General features: G+C 39.7%; 1 protein-coding gene across 8 annotated transcripts in view; it reads left to right on the top strand.

Moving 5' to 3' along the window:
• Positions 1 to 494: 494 nt before the first annotated feature.
• Positions 495 to 16,764, top strand: part of STIM2 (stromal interaction molecule 2) — a 170,501-nt gene continuing 154,231 nt past the window's right edge. For 4 of the 8 annotated variants that reach the window (XM_023638268.2, XM_023638266.2, XM_023638267.2 and 1 more), the window contains exon 1: positions 548 to 1,212. In XM_023638268.2, the coding sequence (XP_023494036.1) occupies positions 807 to 1,212 (406 nt within the window). In that variant the 5' untranslated portion in view covers positions 548 to 806. Of the gene's footprint in view, positions 1,213 to 16,764 lie in introns of all 8 variants that reach the window. The other 4 variants (XM_070262521.1, XM_070262519.1, XM_070262520.1 and 1 more) reach the window with 2 other exon arrangements.

Genomic DNA, 16,764 nt, shown 5'->3' with positions numbered 1-16,764 from the left:
GGGCCTTAGTCAACGATAACACTACCTAACCTTTAGAGTTACAACATGTACATGTGTAAAAGGCTTAGAACAGTGCCCGGCATATTGGTACGCAGCAAGTGCTCTCAGTGTTGGACAAGTAAATAAAACGATGCTACGTTAACCTCCACTGCCACACTGCTAACCTCTTGTAAGCCCCACCTGTATTGAAATTTTGGAGACGCCGCTGTTTCCGATGACAAGGTTGTCCTGACTCATGCAATTATTTTTGTTGCCGGCTACATGGCTATACTTCGCCTAAAGGATTTGGGATGTGTGTCTTCTTCTCCCCGCTCCCTTGCTTCCTCCGCCCCCCGAGCAATCGAGGTGGGGGCGTGGATGGGGGAGGGGACGTGCCTGGCTTTCTTTCCACCCTCTATCTCTGAGGCTCAGCTAAAACGTTAGAAACTACCCGGCGGGGCTCCGGTCTTCCCGGGAGCGCCCCCGGGGGCGGGGCTGAGCGGCCGCGCAGGCGCACTGCAGCAGCGCCGCGCCTGCGCGGTGGAGAGGCTGAAGGAGGCGGGGGATTGGTATGCGAGCGAGTGTGCGAGGGGAGGAGGCGTCGGGGCCCAGCGTGGTACTACGACGGGCGCGGGCCGGAGGGGGCGGGGGGATGCGCCGCGGCGGCGGCGGCGGCGCGGGCGCTGGGGCTGGGGCTGGTGTTTGGAGGCGCCAGAGCAGCGGAGCCCGGTCTCGCCGCCGCAGCAGCGAGGGTGTCGCGCCCGGCCTGAAGACGCCGTACCTTTTTGCCCCTCACCTTTTTTTTTTTTTTTAAATAACCGGAACCAATGAACGCAGCCGGGACCCGAGCTCCGGAGGCCGCCGGTGCCGAGGGGACCAGGCTGGCGCCCGGCAGGAGCTCGCGTCTGAGGCGGCGGGGGCGGCCCGAGGAGTCGCAGGCGGCGGCGGCGCCTCGCGGAGCGGGCGAGTGGCCGGCGGCCGGAGAGCCGCTGCGCTTTCCGCCCGCTCCTCCTCCGCGCCCTCATCCCGCCGCGACGCCCGGCCGGGCCTCGGGCTGCCTGCGGCGGCGGCGCTGGGCTGCGCTGCTGCTGCTCGGGCTGCTGGCGGCCGGCGCGGCGGACGGCTGCGAGCTGGTGCCTAGGAACCTCCGCGGGCGGCGGGCGGCGGGCTCTGCAGCGGCAGCCGCCTCCTCCCCCGCCGCGGCAGCGGGCGACAGCCCGGCGCTCCTGACAGGTGAGGGCTCGGGGGGGCGGCGGGCGGGGCTCGGCCTGGCGCTCCGGGACCCCCCTCCTCGGGAGGGGCCCGCTATTCGACAGCCCCGGCCGGCGCGCGCTGCGGAGCGGGGCTCCCAGACGCCGGCGCCCTGGCCGCTGCTTCGTCGCGGTCCCCTACACTCCGGACGCCTTCCCTCCCCCCCATCCCGCGGACGCCGCGCCCTGGACAGAGCCTCTCGACGGCGCTCGCTTTTCCCCCTTTCGTCGGGTTCCCGGGTGTTCCACGCAGAGCAATGCGGCGGTTTCTCTTCTGTGCTGCAGAAAAGCCAGCAGGATCTGCAGGATACTGGGCTGGTTTTTTTTTTTTTTTTTTTTTGAAGCTGCTAGGGAAAGTCAGCAGCAGCAGCAGCAGCAATGCGGTATTGAGTCTGCCTCTTGGTGTTGCTTTTGCAAAGGCAGCTGGCAGCGGGTCTCACAGGTTCAAAGCCCCGCTGAGCACAGTGTCCCAGGGGAGGCTGCTACAGAGGATTCTTTGAGTACCATAATACCTCTGGTGGTAGTGGTTCCGTATTGGTGTGCGGAAACCTCCAAGTCTAGCGTGTATTTTTTGAGGGGTTGGGAGGAAGGCCGTTTTAAAGGATAGAAAGTGTTTGCTGGTGGGAGCATCACTGGGTGACAAAGGGTGCAGACAGCTCGGCAGGTATCCAGAATATACCTAAAATTTGCCAAGTGCAGGATATTCGGAGCTTGTATTTGAGCAGCAGTTCGGATAGACTGCACCAGCACCTTTTAATACAGAACGTTCTCGAAATTACTGAAAACTTGCGAACGTGTTTGGTAAGGTTAGGTGGAAAATTTTGAAAGCCTTCCAGTGCCCTGTACAACTGATATGTTGTGGTTTAAGTCATGATGTAAGGATCTTGAAACGATTTACTTTGGAAAAGTAGGGGAGCTAAAGTAATGGTTATTATTTTTCTTTGTACTTTATTTTTAAAAGTGACCTGTAGGTTTTCTACGTTAACTGCAAGACTAAAAGAGGGAAAAAGTGAAGTGGAACAAGATGACCCATGATTAATTTAACAAAGGTGATAGTCAAACAGGCGTCTGAAAGTTACTAACAGCTGCTCTGAGAAGTGCTCAGGAGCTATATTCTTTACCGCAAAGCAGCTTTTCTCTGGGATCTGTCACAGGATGTTTACTGTTCTAGAGAGGAGGGTGTTGGTAAACTTTCTCGAGCTCTTTGGAAGTAGAACATAATGATCAGAATATATAACTTGCTTTACTCTGAAACACATCAAGCCCTTTTAACTGGAACTTGAAACGTCAGACCCATCACTGGGTGATTTGGATGAAATGGTTACAGAATGATCCTTAGTAGGAGCACGGTGTAGTTTGAGTGAGAGGATAGATTGGATAGTTTTATTCTTTGAGTAGCCTTTGTTCTCCAAATGAAAATGTGGCGAATAAAAGTGTAGTGAAGAATAGTGATTATTTGGAAAGTAGCAAGATAAAACTATAATGCGAAGGTTTCATACCTCATGCAGGAAGGGAGGGAGCAGAAATATTTGGGCTTCTAAAAGCTGTAGGAGTGTGACTCTTGGTTTCTTGAGCAGAAAAGTTTGATTAATAAATAATTGTCTCATGTTTCATCAATATGTAATTGGTGGGAGGGCTTGCGATTCAGAAAACTTAGTACTTATTAACCACTAACAATATATTGTATATTATGTAGATTATATCAGGAAAATGACTTCAGATGGAATTTTATTTTAATAATCTATAATCCTTTTGAAGATGAATTTCTCTAGGTTACTTATAGCATTGTGAAAAGGGAAAGGTGATTCTTATTGGATAAAAAGTCTGATACATCACACAAAATGAGTTTGTGCTCTAGTGCTTTAAAGTAAGTTTACTAAAATAATACTAACCCTGGCATTTATTTTTAATGTTCTTATTCTTTCCTTTTGTTAGAATATTGATTTTTAACAAGTTAAACATTTCCATTTAAAGTTTAAGGTAATCAAACTACACAGTGTAAAAGTTAAATTGTGGTCATTTTAATAAGTTTGTGTAAATACAGTCATTGGCACTGGTATCTGAGAAAGGTAAATTGAAAGTCCATGATAAAGTTAGAGCATATTGAGAATTTCTTTGAACTATATGGTCTCTGTAGTGCTCCTTCCTATTCTTCTGATGGTATGAATAGTGCTTTCTTTTATGGTTTCCATTTGTAAATGCTCTGCTACCCGGAACATAATTAATTATGGCTACTGTACACTTCAGGAAGTAGAACCATAGACTGAACTTAAAAACTGTGTTATCATATTCTAGGCAGTGTTAATGGATAGAAATGGAGTGGAGTGCATCAGTAATAAAACTAACCTTCATGTGAATTTTGAAAATGGAAAATTCTTGAAAGAATCCTGGGAGAAGAATTGTTCTCTCTGGCTCCATGTTAAAGTTGTCATTTAACAGTGAGTGTTCTTAATAGCTCTGCAAATGACAGCCAAAATCACATTACCTTCTCTTTTCCTCTGCGAATTGGTATTTTTAATACTTACCTTTAGAAATTTCAGAAGAGTTTGCCTCTTACTAATAAAATCTAGAAAATATTCTTCTCCACTGAGGTTCACCTCTCGAGAGTTTTACTTTAGGGGTTTAGTGTATTTTAAGAATAAATTGCTTTTAAATCATCTATTGCATGCTTAGTTTTGAGCAAGCACGAGTTCTTATAAAGAGACTGACAAATCATCAAAATAAACAGACCCATTGTCATAATGAATTTTGGTTTATTTTTTCATTTCCTTTTTTATGTTAGCTTTTCAGGATTCAATGTGCAAATGTTTTGAAAGGTGAAACCAATATATATAATGCCATGTAGTAAGGGCTTTAATTTTATATATATATTTATATATATATGTATGTATTTTTAGGTCTGTTACTTTGAAAGTGACTGAAATTTAAAGCAAGTTAGGGATTGCTGACTGAGAGGTTTTTCATTATAATCTAAAGCGGTGCTTTAAGAATTCAAAACATTCCTTTTTTTTTTTCTCTTTTGCCTAACAGATGTAGAATCAATGACTCAATCCCAGTGGGAATGATTGATCTCATCCAGATATGGTCCCCAAGAAATAGTTTATGAAAGGACAGTGAATATATATATACACACACATACACATACACACAAATATATAGCATATATAGAACACAATTCTTTTTCTTTTTAAATAACCTATTAAATTTTTTATTGTGATTGATCAATTTGGAGCATAGCTTTTTTTTTTTATTCTTCTTCCCAAAGCTCCCCAGTACATAGTTGTATATTCTAGTTGTAGGTCCTTCTGGTTCTGCTATGTGGGATGCTGTCTGAGAATGGCCTGAAGGGCCGTGCCATGTCTGTGCCCAGGATCCAAACCGGCGAAACCCTGGGCCGCTGAAGTGGAGCGTGCAAACTTAACCACTCAGCCACGGGGCCAGCCCCCATGAACGCAATTCTTTATTCTGGCAAAATATGCAGAATAATTGAAACATTAAAATTGTTTTTCTTTTATGTACTTGTTCAGAATTTTTTAAAACTAATTTTAACTTTAGAAATATTTGCTTCTGTCATTCTTTTTTTATGAATTAATGCAATCTTCTTTAGTGCCTATGTAAAGGTTTTATTTTAACTATAAGACTTTTCACTAATTTGGTATGTTAGGAATATAAAATTCATGTTTTAAAACATATCTTTTCTAAGTATTAAAATTTCAATGAAAATTTAAAATATTCTTAGTTTGAAAGTATAATAACCATTTAGTAAAGAAGAGCTACTTTACTCACTAGTGTTAAACACATCTGTGTTGTGGGGCTTTCATTAATTTAGGTGAAAATAGCTCATATGAGCATGATTATTGTTGGAAAATCTTAAGCTTCACTTTGAGTTCTCTCACCTTGCATCCCTAATATTTATCCAGCAAATGTTGGCACCTTTTTTTTTTGTAGTAATTGGCTTCGGGGTAGTGTATATACATTGCTTTGAGGAATATTTTACACTGTGTTTACTCGGGTTGATGTGCACATTGTGACAGTAGTTCAACTCACAGTGTCATTCACCTAGTACCAGAAAACATTGTTCCTCCTTTTGTGAAGTTGTTCTTTCTGAATTTAGCTTATGATTTTTTCCTGAAGTCACCTTTTGATGGCTAGGTCTTCTGCTGTATCCTGTTTTTCCTTCACTGTAGTTATCATTACCAGTCCTTTTCTTCATCAGTCTTTGGCCATTGCTGTAGGGTTTTTTTTCCCCTTGCTGTTGCTAACTATAAGAGTAAAGAATCTACTTGTATCCATTTTTCTTTTTGATTTGCACCTGAGCTAGTAACTGTTGCCCATCTTCTTTTTATTCTGCTTCTTCTCCCCAAATCCCCCCAGTACATAGTTATATATTTTAGTTGCAGGTCCTTGTAGTTGTGGCATGTGGGACACCGCCTCAGCGTGGCCTGATGAGTGGTGCCATGTCCACACCCAGGATCCGAACCGGGGAAACCCTGGACCGCCTAAGCGGAGCGCGGCAACTTAACGACTCGGCCATGGGGCCAGCCGTTCTTTGTGTCCATTTTGGTCTAGTCTATTCTGAATCTTTAAGAATTAGTGGTAATCTTATTAGTCTGGAAACATTGCATCTCTTGGTACTCTTCTTGAGAATACCTGGGCAGAACTGGCTAGTCTCTGTTGGGACCCCCCGGCACAGGAATAACTCAGAGGGCCAGTTGGGAAACTGGGCTCAGGATTTAGCTTAACTTTAACAATTGGAGGATCCACACAGGTGTTCTTTAATTTTCTAAAGGCTTGCTTTGTGGTTGGATACATGCTAATGCTTTTAGATTAATTTAGACTTTTGAGTAACTATATCAAGCATTTTGGATGTTGGCTTACTCATTGATAATAATGCAGTGTGAAACACTTTCAAAATGATTCTTGACATCTGTATTTATGTATATGGTAGTTAAAGTTTAAACTGGTTAAGCTAACGTTAAAATTAACAGTAATATGATTAGCAGACCATTTTTGATATTCACTAGAATTTGGACCTTATCTTATTAAGATTTACTTAGGAGATTACTTCTGAATTGATCAGATTTCATCAGCCAAGCAATTATTAAGCACGTGCAGAATACCACATAGTAGCAATGGGAAAGAATACAAAAAAGAGTCACACATGGGTCTGCTTATTGGGAATAAGAGGTGTATTTATTAAACCATTACTAGTTGTCAGTATTGTGCTAAGTGCTTTATATGCCTCACTGTTCTTTTTTTTGAGGAAGATTAGCCCTGAGCTAACATCTGCTACCAATCCTCTTTTTGCTGAGGAAGACTGGCCCCGAGCTAACATGCATGCCCATTTCCTCTATTTTATGTGGGACGCCTGCCACAGCATAGCTTGACAAGTGGTGCGTAGGTCTGCACCTGGGATCTGAACTGGCGAACCCTGTGCCGCCGAAGTGGAATGCACGAACCTGACTGCTGCGCCACTGGGCTGTCCCCTACCTCACTGTTTTCATTCTGAGATTAACTCTGTTAGATAGCTGCTGTTAATTTCATATAAACTGATGCAGGATAATCTTAAGTAACTTGCTCAAGTCACACTTAGTAAGTAGCAGAGTCAGACATCGACCTGGGTTTCTCTAATTAAAAAGCGTTGATTCTTAACTGGTATGTTGTGTGCATCCTTATACACACAAATAAATGTAATAGTGAGACACACTGTGATTAGTACCATGATGGACTGCAAAATATTGGGGAAAGGAAAGGTATTAGGGAATATTACTTGGAAGAGGGTGGAGTCTGAGCTGGACCTTGATGTATAGATGAGACTTCTTGTGGAAATGAAAGAAAGGACTTTCTAGGAGGAGACATATGCAGGAATAAGGAAATTTAATACTTTTATTTGGGGTTAAGTATAGGGTGTCTGTAGGGTAGTGCGAAATGCAGGGAGAAAGAAGGTTGGGTCAAGTTATCAAGAGCTTTAATATTCCCTACTTTATTCCCTATGTATTGAAATGTCAACACATCTAAAACTGGGGTACTCAGCCATGTGCTTGGGAGTATGGGAAGCTACAGGAAAATTGTGACACATTTTCTTGGCATATCCATTTTACTAGATTATTTGGGAAACAAACATTAAATATTTAATCAGTAAGAATTTAAAACATTTAACAATACTAAACATGCACATGTTATGGAGAATGTAAATGTACTTTAATTTTTAAGGTAAAGCAAAAGGCTTAAAAAGGTATTTTGACTTTTCAGAGTGTTTTTTCCCTAAACTTAGAGTTCTAAATCTTTTATCCTGTCAGGGTTGAGAAGCACTATGGTTTTTGAACATGGGAGTGACATGACTTCTGTGTTTGAGAAAGCTAAGTCTATGTGGATGCAAGTCAGGAGATAATAAAAGTTAAGAGGTTAGGAAGTTATTTAGAAGTAGAGATCTTGAGAGTTTAAATTATGCAGTGGCTATGAAGATGTTTAGAGGAAATTTCATGAAATTTGTTTTATTGTTAGATTAGAAAGAAATCTATTTATAGGAAGTCTAAGAAACAAAAATTACTTTTAAATTTTAAACACCTAGAGTTTGTAGAATGACTTACTTAAGTTGGTGCAAGTCCTTGAGAATATGCAAGAAGAAACTCTGTTGTAGAGTGTCTTCAAATGTGCCTATTTAGTATAAAAATTATTATTTTTGTATATGATTGGATTTATATATATGATAATTTACAAAGTAGTTTATGTAAAGCTTTTCAGTATTCCATATTTAAAAATACATGTTTTTATTTCTTAACAAAGGGTAATTGTTTCCAGATTGAACTAACATTGTAATGCGTCAGAGTTGATCTCCCCCCCTTTGAATAACAATGTCTCAGAGTAGTAGCATATTATTTGTTTCAAAATTAACTTGAATTTCATTGTATGAATTTCAAGCTTGATCTGTAGATGATTATTTCAAATGCCAAATCTAAATGATTTGTTCTTTTCCTTATGCTTCTAGATCTTTTTATTAGTAGGTAGGTATTAGGTATTCAATCCTTTTTGACACTTTCTAATCCTACCTGCAGTAACTCTTCTCCTTGACTGGTTTCATTGTTTATTTTAAGGGTGGTTCTCTCATAGGTCTCTGTCCTCAGTCTTGTGTTCCTCTAGTCTAGCTGAACATTTCCTCCTCAGAGAACTTCATTACTAAGAAAGTTCTAAATTGGAGGTGGGGAACCCCAAGCCAATGATTGGTTTGACTTTTGGCTTTATTTCATTTGGCCCTTGAGGTGATACTGCACAGCCATCATGGCTGCAGTCCTAAGTAATTTCCTTTCTGCTAGGCTCTGTCAGCCATATTGCCTAAAGTGAAACAATGTTAGGATTAAAGCTAAGATTAGTTGTAGAATGTTTAATAGTCGCTACTTAGTGTTTTCTTAAGATAGTGGTGACTTCCCCCAGGACCAGGCAACGACTAGACAGACTAGGACAGGACCAGTTTACTTGGACTAACATTCATCTCAAACTCAAGTGCTTTTGTTTGTCCCAGTGTTTCTTACAGATGAATTTTCTTTGTGTGCGCTTATGGATCTTGGCCTGTATGTAACGTACTCTTTTTCCTCTCCTCGTTTTCACTTTCTTTCTCCACCTCTCTCTTTGATCTTCCTAAACTTGCCATTCCATGGAACTGAACTCTTCAAAAACTATTTTACTCAATTAAGTACTGCGTTTTTAATTTTAAAAACATTTGGCATGAATCTTATTTATGTGATTAAAAAATACTGAGCAACCTCACCACAAATCCCTAGAGTAACAAAAGTGCTTTGTAGTTGTTTCTTAAATGATTCTCAATAAGTGAAAAAGGTTTTTTAAACCCTTACTTGAAGTTTTTATCTGCTTTTCAACACACTGTACCTTTTACAGGTTCATGTTATTACGCTCATGGTTTCTTTCCACTACTTTTTTTTTACCTTTTAAAAAATACCTGATGTTGAGTAATAGGTAATCTTAATCCTCTTCCTCCTTTATTCCTATCCTCCAGCAATAAACCTCTAACTTTTCCATTAGTGACAAGTATGTAATTTTTCCTCTGTTTCCCTACTGTCTGTCATCTTCAGCTCTTCTTTCTACTTTTTCACACATGCAGACTGGGTTAATCCTTGATATTTGTTTCTTTTGTATTTTTGGGTACCAAATTTTAAAAAACCTAGTTTAAATCTTTGTCTACGGGCTGGCCTGGTGGCGCAGCAGTTAAGTGCACACGTTCCCCTTCTCAGCGGCCTGGGGTTCGCCGGTTCGGATCCTGGGTGCAGACATGGCACCACTTGGCACGTCATGCTGTGGTAGGCGTCCCACATATAAAGTAGAGGAAGAGGGGCGTGGATGTTAGCTCAGGGCCAGGCTTCCTCAGCAAAAAGAGGAGGACTGGCAGTATTTAGCTCAGGGCTAATCTTCCTCGGGGGGGGGGGGGGGGGGAAGAAAAAAAAATCTTTGTCCAACTGTGGGTATAGGTACCCTTTGCTATTTTTTGAATTTGCTTTTTAAAATATACCTTTCAGGGTACATCCAGTGTTTGGTTCTAGGTCTGTTGAAATGGATCTTAAAAAGAACCATAGAGGCTAAAAGTGAGAAAGTCGGGAGGGCCAGCCCGGTGGCTGAGTGGTTAAGTTCACGCGCTCTGCTTTGGTGGCCCAGGGTTTCACCCGTTTGGATCCTGGGCGCGGACATGGCACTGCTCATTAGGCCATGCTGAGGTGGCATCCCACATGACACAACTAGAAGGACTCACAACTAAAATATACAACTACGTATTGGGGGGATTTGGGGAGAAAAAAGAAAAAAGATTGGCAACACTTGCTAGCTCAGGTGCCAGTCTTTAAAAAAAAAAAGTCAGACTTCAATGAATCTGTGTGTGCGTGTGCACATATAGTTGTAAACTTTATTAAGTGCCTGTTTTGTGCCATTATTAAGTGACTTTTTGATGAGAGGAACTGGGGATATAAAAATGTTGATATTGGCCATTTTTATTGTTACAAGAAGAGTGTAAACTTGAAAATTACCTAAGAGTGGATTGCATGATCTAAAAATAGTGTATAAATATTATATTTGTTTTTTTAAAGGAGACTACTGTGGTAGCTTATCTAGTAGCATTCCTACATTTACTGAAAATGTCTATTTTTGAATATTTACTAGAAGTTTCTTGTTATACATTTGCAGTATTAAAAATAAGCCCCCCTTTCCCCTTCTTTGGAACAAGGGTGTGATATAAATAAATGTAGTTCTTTTTTGTTCACTCTTTTGTATTTTATTCTTCATTGACAAACAAAACAAACAAACAAAACACTTCAGTGATTGTTATGTACTAGTCACCAAGTTAGGTGTTTGGAATTTCAAGATCAGTAAGATATGTATGGACCCTGCCTTGTATTCCAGGAGGAGATATATCTTCTTTCTTTTTTTAGATTGGCACCTGAGCTAACATCTGTTGCCAATCTTTTTTTTTTCCCTTCTCCCTAAAGCCCCCCAGTACATAGTTGTAGATTCTAGTTGTAAGTCCTTCTAGTTGTGAGATATACCTTCTTAAAGGGTGATGATGATACATTGTGATGAGGGTGTTAGGGCATAAGGGTGTATGCTGTATTTAACAGAATAACAAAGATGGAGTTCCTCACTTTGATGTGGAGAGGTGGGTTGTTAATGAAGACTTTTTCCCCCAGAGTAAAAGTATTCACTGAGAATGCGTAAGAGTTTGTCAGATAGGGAAAAGTATAATGGTGAGAGAGGAGGAAACTGAGTGGAGAATGACATTTATCATAGACATTGGCATTTGAGAGTGCTAAATGGAGATTATGAATTACCAAATACCCACTATGGTAGAGTCAATGGTCAGCCAGTTTGTAGTGTATCTTCATCCATGTTTGTGTGTGGAATTCAAATTTATGCCTGGCATTGTATATTTTATTTCATTGAATCCTTATAGAATCCTTATGAGATTATCATTATCCCCATAATGTTACTACATATAGCGGAGATTTAGGATTGCTCTCAAACGCTATATACCTTAAAAATCTGCCAGTGCCGAGGGTCTTTATGATGCAGCACAGAGTGTGATTGGAGTTGAATTAGGAAACGAGGCTGGAGAAGTAGCAGAATTAAACATTCTGATTAATGTTAAATTCTAGATCTTTATTGGCCAAGGAACCTTATGAGTTCCTTCTTCACTTAGCTTTGGTAAATAACCAGTTTTTCTTTTCTTAAAATTTTTCTATTAAATATTCTGAAATCTTAAAAAAACACTAGTTTAAAATATGGAATTCCTGGGGCTTAAGACAAATGACTTAAAAAAAAATTAGTATCCTCAATAGGTGGGGAATTACTATTTGTACTTTGTTTTCATGACTATACCTTAAGGATGGAATGTAGTTTTGTTTTTTTTTCCTTTTTATTAAGATTATGATAGTTTACAACCTTGTGAAATTTCAGTTGTACATTATTGTTAGTCATGTTGTAGGTACGCCACTTCACCCTTTGTGCCCTCCCCCACCCCCCTTTCCCCTGGTAACCACCAATCACTTCTCTTTGTCTATATGTTAACTTCCACCTATGAGTGGAGTCATACAGAGTTCGTCTTTCTCTGTCTGGCTTATCTCACTTAACATAATACCCTCAAGGTCCATCCATGTGGTTGTGAATGGGACAATTTTCTCCTTTTTTATGGCTGAGTAGTATTCCATTGTATATATACACCATATCGTCTTTATCCAATCATCAGTTGATGGGCACTGAGGTTGCTTCCACATCTTGGCTATTGTAAATAATGCTGTGATGAACACAGAGGTGTATGGGACTTTTGGAATTGCTGATTTCAAGTTCTTAGGATAGATACCCAGTAGTGGGATGGCTGGGTCATAAGGTATTGCTATTTTTAATTTTTTGAGAAATCTCCATACTGTTTTCCATAGTGGCTGTACCAGTTTGCATTCTCACCAGCAGTGTATGAGGGTTCCTTTTTCTCCACAACCTCTCCAACATTTGTCACTTTTTGTTTTGGATATTTTTGCCATTCTAACAGGTGTAAGGTGATATCTTAGTGTAGTTTTGATTTGCATTTCCCTGATGATTAGTGAGGATGAGCATCTTTTCATGTCTCTATTGGCCATTCATATATCTTCTTTGGAGAAATGTCTGTTCATGTCCCTTGCCCATTTTTTGATCAGGTTGTTTGATTTTTTGTTGTTGAGTTGTGTTAGTTCTTTATGTATTATGGAGATTAACCCTTTGTCAGATAAATAACTTGTAAATATTTTTTCCCAAATAGTGGGTTCTTTTTTTGTTTCAGTCCTGTTTTCCCTTGCCTTGGAGAAGCTCTTTAGTCTGATGAGGTCCCATTTGTTTATTCTTTGTATTGTTTCCCTCGTCTGAGGAGTTATGGTGCCTGAAAAGATTCTTTTGAAACTGATGTCAAAGAGTGTACTGCCTATATTCTCTTCTAGAAGACTTATTGTTTCAGGCCTAATCTTTAGGTCTTTGACCCATTTTGAGTTTATTTTTGTGAATCGTGAAAAAGAATGGTCAATTTTCATTCTTTTACATGTGACTGTCCAGTTTTTCCGGCACCATTTGTTGAAGAGACTTTCTTTTCTCCATTGTAGGCCCTCAGCTCTTTTGTTGAAGATTAGCTCTCCATAGATACGTGGTTTTATTTCTGGGCTTTCAATTTTCTTCCATTGATCTGTGCACCTGTTTTTGTACCAGTACCTTGCTGTTTTGATTACTGTAGCTTTGTAGTATGCTTTGAAGTCAGGGATTGTGATGCCTCCAGTTTTGTTCTTCTTTCTCAGGATTGCTTTAGTAATTCGGAGTCTTTTGTTGCCCCATATGAATTTTAGGATTCTTTGTTCAATTTCTGTAAAGAATGTCATTGGGATTCTGATTTGGATAGTGTTGAATCTGTAGATTGCTTTAGGTAGTATGGACATTTTAACTATGTTTATTCTTCCAACCCATGTGCATGGAATGTCTTTCCATCTCTTTGTGTCGTCATCAATTTCTTTCAGGAAATTCTTGTAGTTTTTGTTGCATAGATCTTTCACTTCCTTGGTTAAGTTTACCCCAAGGTATTTTATTCTTTTTGTTGCTATCGTGAATGAGATTGAGTTCTTGAGTTCTTTTTCTGTTAGTTCGTTGTTAGTGTATAGAAATGCTACTGATTTATGTATGTTGATTTTATACCCTGCAACTTTGCTGTAGCTGTTTATTATTTCTAATAGTTTTCCACTGGATTCTTTGGGGTTTTCTATATATAAGATCATGTTGTCTGCAAACAGCAAAAGTTTTACTTCTTTCTTGTCCGTTTGGATTCCTTTTATTTCTTTTTCCTGCTGAATTGCTGTGGCCGCACCTCCAGTACTATGTTGAATAAGAGTGGTGAAAGTGGACACCCTTGTCTTGTTCCTGTTCTGAGAGGGAGGGGTTTCAGTTTTTGTCCGTTGAGTATGATGTTGGCTGTGGGTTTGTCATATATGGCCTTTATTATGTTGAGGTACTTTCCTTCTATACCCATTTTATTGAGGGTTTTTATCATAAATGGATGTTGGATCTTGTTGAATGCTTTCTCTGCATCTATTGAGATGATCATGTGGTTTTTGTTCCTCATTTTGTTAATGTAGTGTATCACATTGATTTGAACCATCCCTGTGTCCCTGGTATAAATCCCACTTGATCATGGTGTATAATTTTTTTGATGTATTATTGTATTTGTTTTGCCAAAATTTTGTTGAGGATTTTTGCATCTATGTTCATCAGTGATATTGGCCTGTAGTTTTCCTTCTTTGTGTTCTCCTTGTCAGGTTTTGGGATCAGGGTGATGTTGTCTTTATAGAATGTGTTAGGGTTTTGAGAAGCATAGCATTTTTCATCTCCAGCTTTTATGTAGGCTGTAAGTCTGTTCCTGCTTTTGTACAGTGTGATTAAGAGCATAGCCTCTAGTCTAGAGCAGGATTTCCTGGGCTTGAGTCCAGTGTGACTGTGGTTTTGTACTTTTGGGTAGGTGATATAATCTGTTAGTGCCTAAATTTCCATATCTCTAAAATGGATTTGAAGAATAAATGAGTTAGTCTGTGTAAAGTGCTTAGGGCAGAATCTGGCAAGTGTTAAATGTTCAATTATTGTTGACTTTTTTTTATCTACAGATTTAGATGTAGGATAGTTGTAGAAATGTGCTGTGATACAGTGAGAATTATTGTTAAGATGTTTTATGTTGCATTTAAAAAAGTCTGAAGACATAGTTTGAGTCTCTTCTGTGATCTAAATAACCATTAATGGTCTGAGATTAGTTAAAACTTTGTAGAAACATGAAACTGTAGACAGTGAGAGTGAGGAGTACTGTGGTATTTTTAAAAAGTTGGTAGCATTAGCTTAAATTGTTTTGTACTTTTGTTATTTTATATTATTAAAAGATGTAAAGCATTTTGCAGCTGAAGTATCAGACTTAAACTTTTACACTCAGAAACTAAATATTTTTATTATAGAAAAGATAGAACATACCGAAAAGCATTAAGTGGAAAATACGTCTACCTCAATAACTAGAGATAAGAGCTGTAGCATCAGTTATGGTGTTTTTAAGATCTGTGGGTATATTTTTATATATTTAATAATAAACTCATAGAGTGATTATTTTTAATGTGAAATTACTTAGTAAATAATGGAATGTTAAGTATATTCCAGGCGCGTGGTAAATATTGGGGACACAGTGATGAAGAAGATTGATGAGGTCTTTTTGTCTTCATGGAACTTGCATTTCACTTGGGAAGATAGGAAAAACAAACAGTATTTTAATTTGTGAGAAATGCTATCAAGGAACAAAAGAGACATAAGATAGAAAACAATGTGGATGGTATGGGGACTCCTACTCATTTAGGTAGTCTGGTTAGGGAAGGCTCCTGAGAAGGTCACATTTAAGGTGACAACTGAAGGATAATAAGGAAACAAGTCTGTGAAGAGTTGGGGAATAGCATGCCACACAGGGGTAATAGCATGGACAAAGACCTTGAGGCAAGAAAGAATTTGAATTATTTGAAGAAGTGAAAGAATATCGTTTTGACTGATCGTCTTGATGGAGGGAGAGAGTAGCATGGGATCGATCTAGCTCTACGAGAGAGAAGAATCAGACGGTACAGAGCCTCGTAGACCCTGTTTAGGGTTTATTCAGTGGGTGATAGAAAGTAGTGAAGCATTTTAAGGACGGGAGTGAAGTGGTATGGATTTACGTTTTTGTTTTTGGTTTGGCCTAGGTTTTTTTTCCATTAAAGATTGGCCCTGAGCTAATACTGTTGCCAATCTCTCTCTCTTTTTTAAAGCCTCCCAGTACATAGTTGATATTCCAGTTGTAGATTCTTCTAGTTCTGCTATGTAGGATGCTGCCTAGGCATGGCTTGATGAGCCATGTTAGGTCTGTGCCCAGGATCTGAACTGGTGAAACACTGGGCCGCCAAAGTGGAGTGCATGAACTTAAGCACTCGGCCAAGGGTCTGGCCCCTAGTTTTTTTTTTTAATGGAAAAACTGTAGCATAAAATTTACCATCTTAACTATTTTTAAGTGTACAGTTCAATAGCATTAAGTATATTCACATTATTGTGAAACAGATCTCCAAAACTTTTTTATCTTGCGAAACTGAAACTCTATGCTCATCAAGCAACAGCTCCCCCCAGCCCCTGGTAAATACCGTTTTACTTTCTGTTTCTATGAATTTGAGTACTTTATATAACTCATATAAGTGGAATCACGTAGTGTTTGTCTTATTGTAACTAGCTAATTTCACTTAGCATAGTGTCCTCAAGGTTCTTTTGTGTTGTAGCATGTGATGGGATTTCTTTCTTTCTTAAGGCTGAATAACATTCCGTTGTATGTATAGTCATGTGCTGCATAATGACATTTTGGTCAGCAGTGGATTGCATGTATGACAGTGGTCCCATAAGATTAGTACTGTATAGCCCAGGTGTGTAGTAGGCTATACCATCTATGATGTTTGCACAATGACAAAATCACCTAATGATGCATTTCTTAGAACATACCCCTCTTGTTAAGTGATGCATGACTGTATATACCACATTTTTTATATCCGTTCATCTGTCATTGGACACTTGGATTGCTTCCACCTCTTGGCTATTGTGAATAGTGCTGCTGTGGACGTGGGTGTGCAGTATCTCTTTGAGACTCTACTTTCAATTCTTTTGGATATATACTCAGTGATGGGATTGCTGGGTCATATGGTAGTTCTGTTTTTAATTTTTTTTGAGGAACTTCCATACTGTTTTCCATGGTGGTTATACCATTTTACAATCCTGTCAACAGAGAACACAGGTTCCACTTGCTCCATGATTTACATTTTAATGATTTCTTTGTCTGCTGTTTAGGATATAAATTGTTGGAAGCAAGAGTCACCACAGGGAGATTGCCTAGGAGTCCAGTTAAGAGTTAATAATGGCTTGGATTAGGATGGTAGGAGGAGAAGAAGAGTTAACAAGGTAATTTGGAATTAGAATTGGTTGGACTTGCTGAGGGATT

Source organism: Equus caballus, chromosome 3, assembly GCF_041296265.1.
Source record: "Equus caballus isolate H_3958 breed thoroughbred chromosome 3, TB-T2T, whole genome shotgun sequence".
NCBI lineage: Eukaryota > Metazoa > Chordata > Mammalia > Perissodactyla > Equidae > Equus > Equus caballus.
This window is presented reverse-complemented; position numbering and strand designations above follow the sequence as displayed.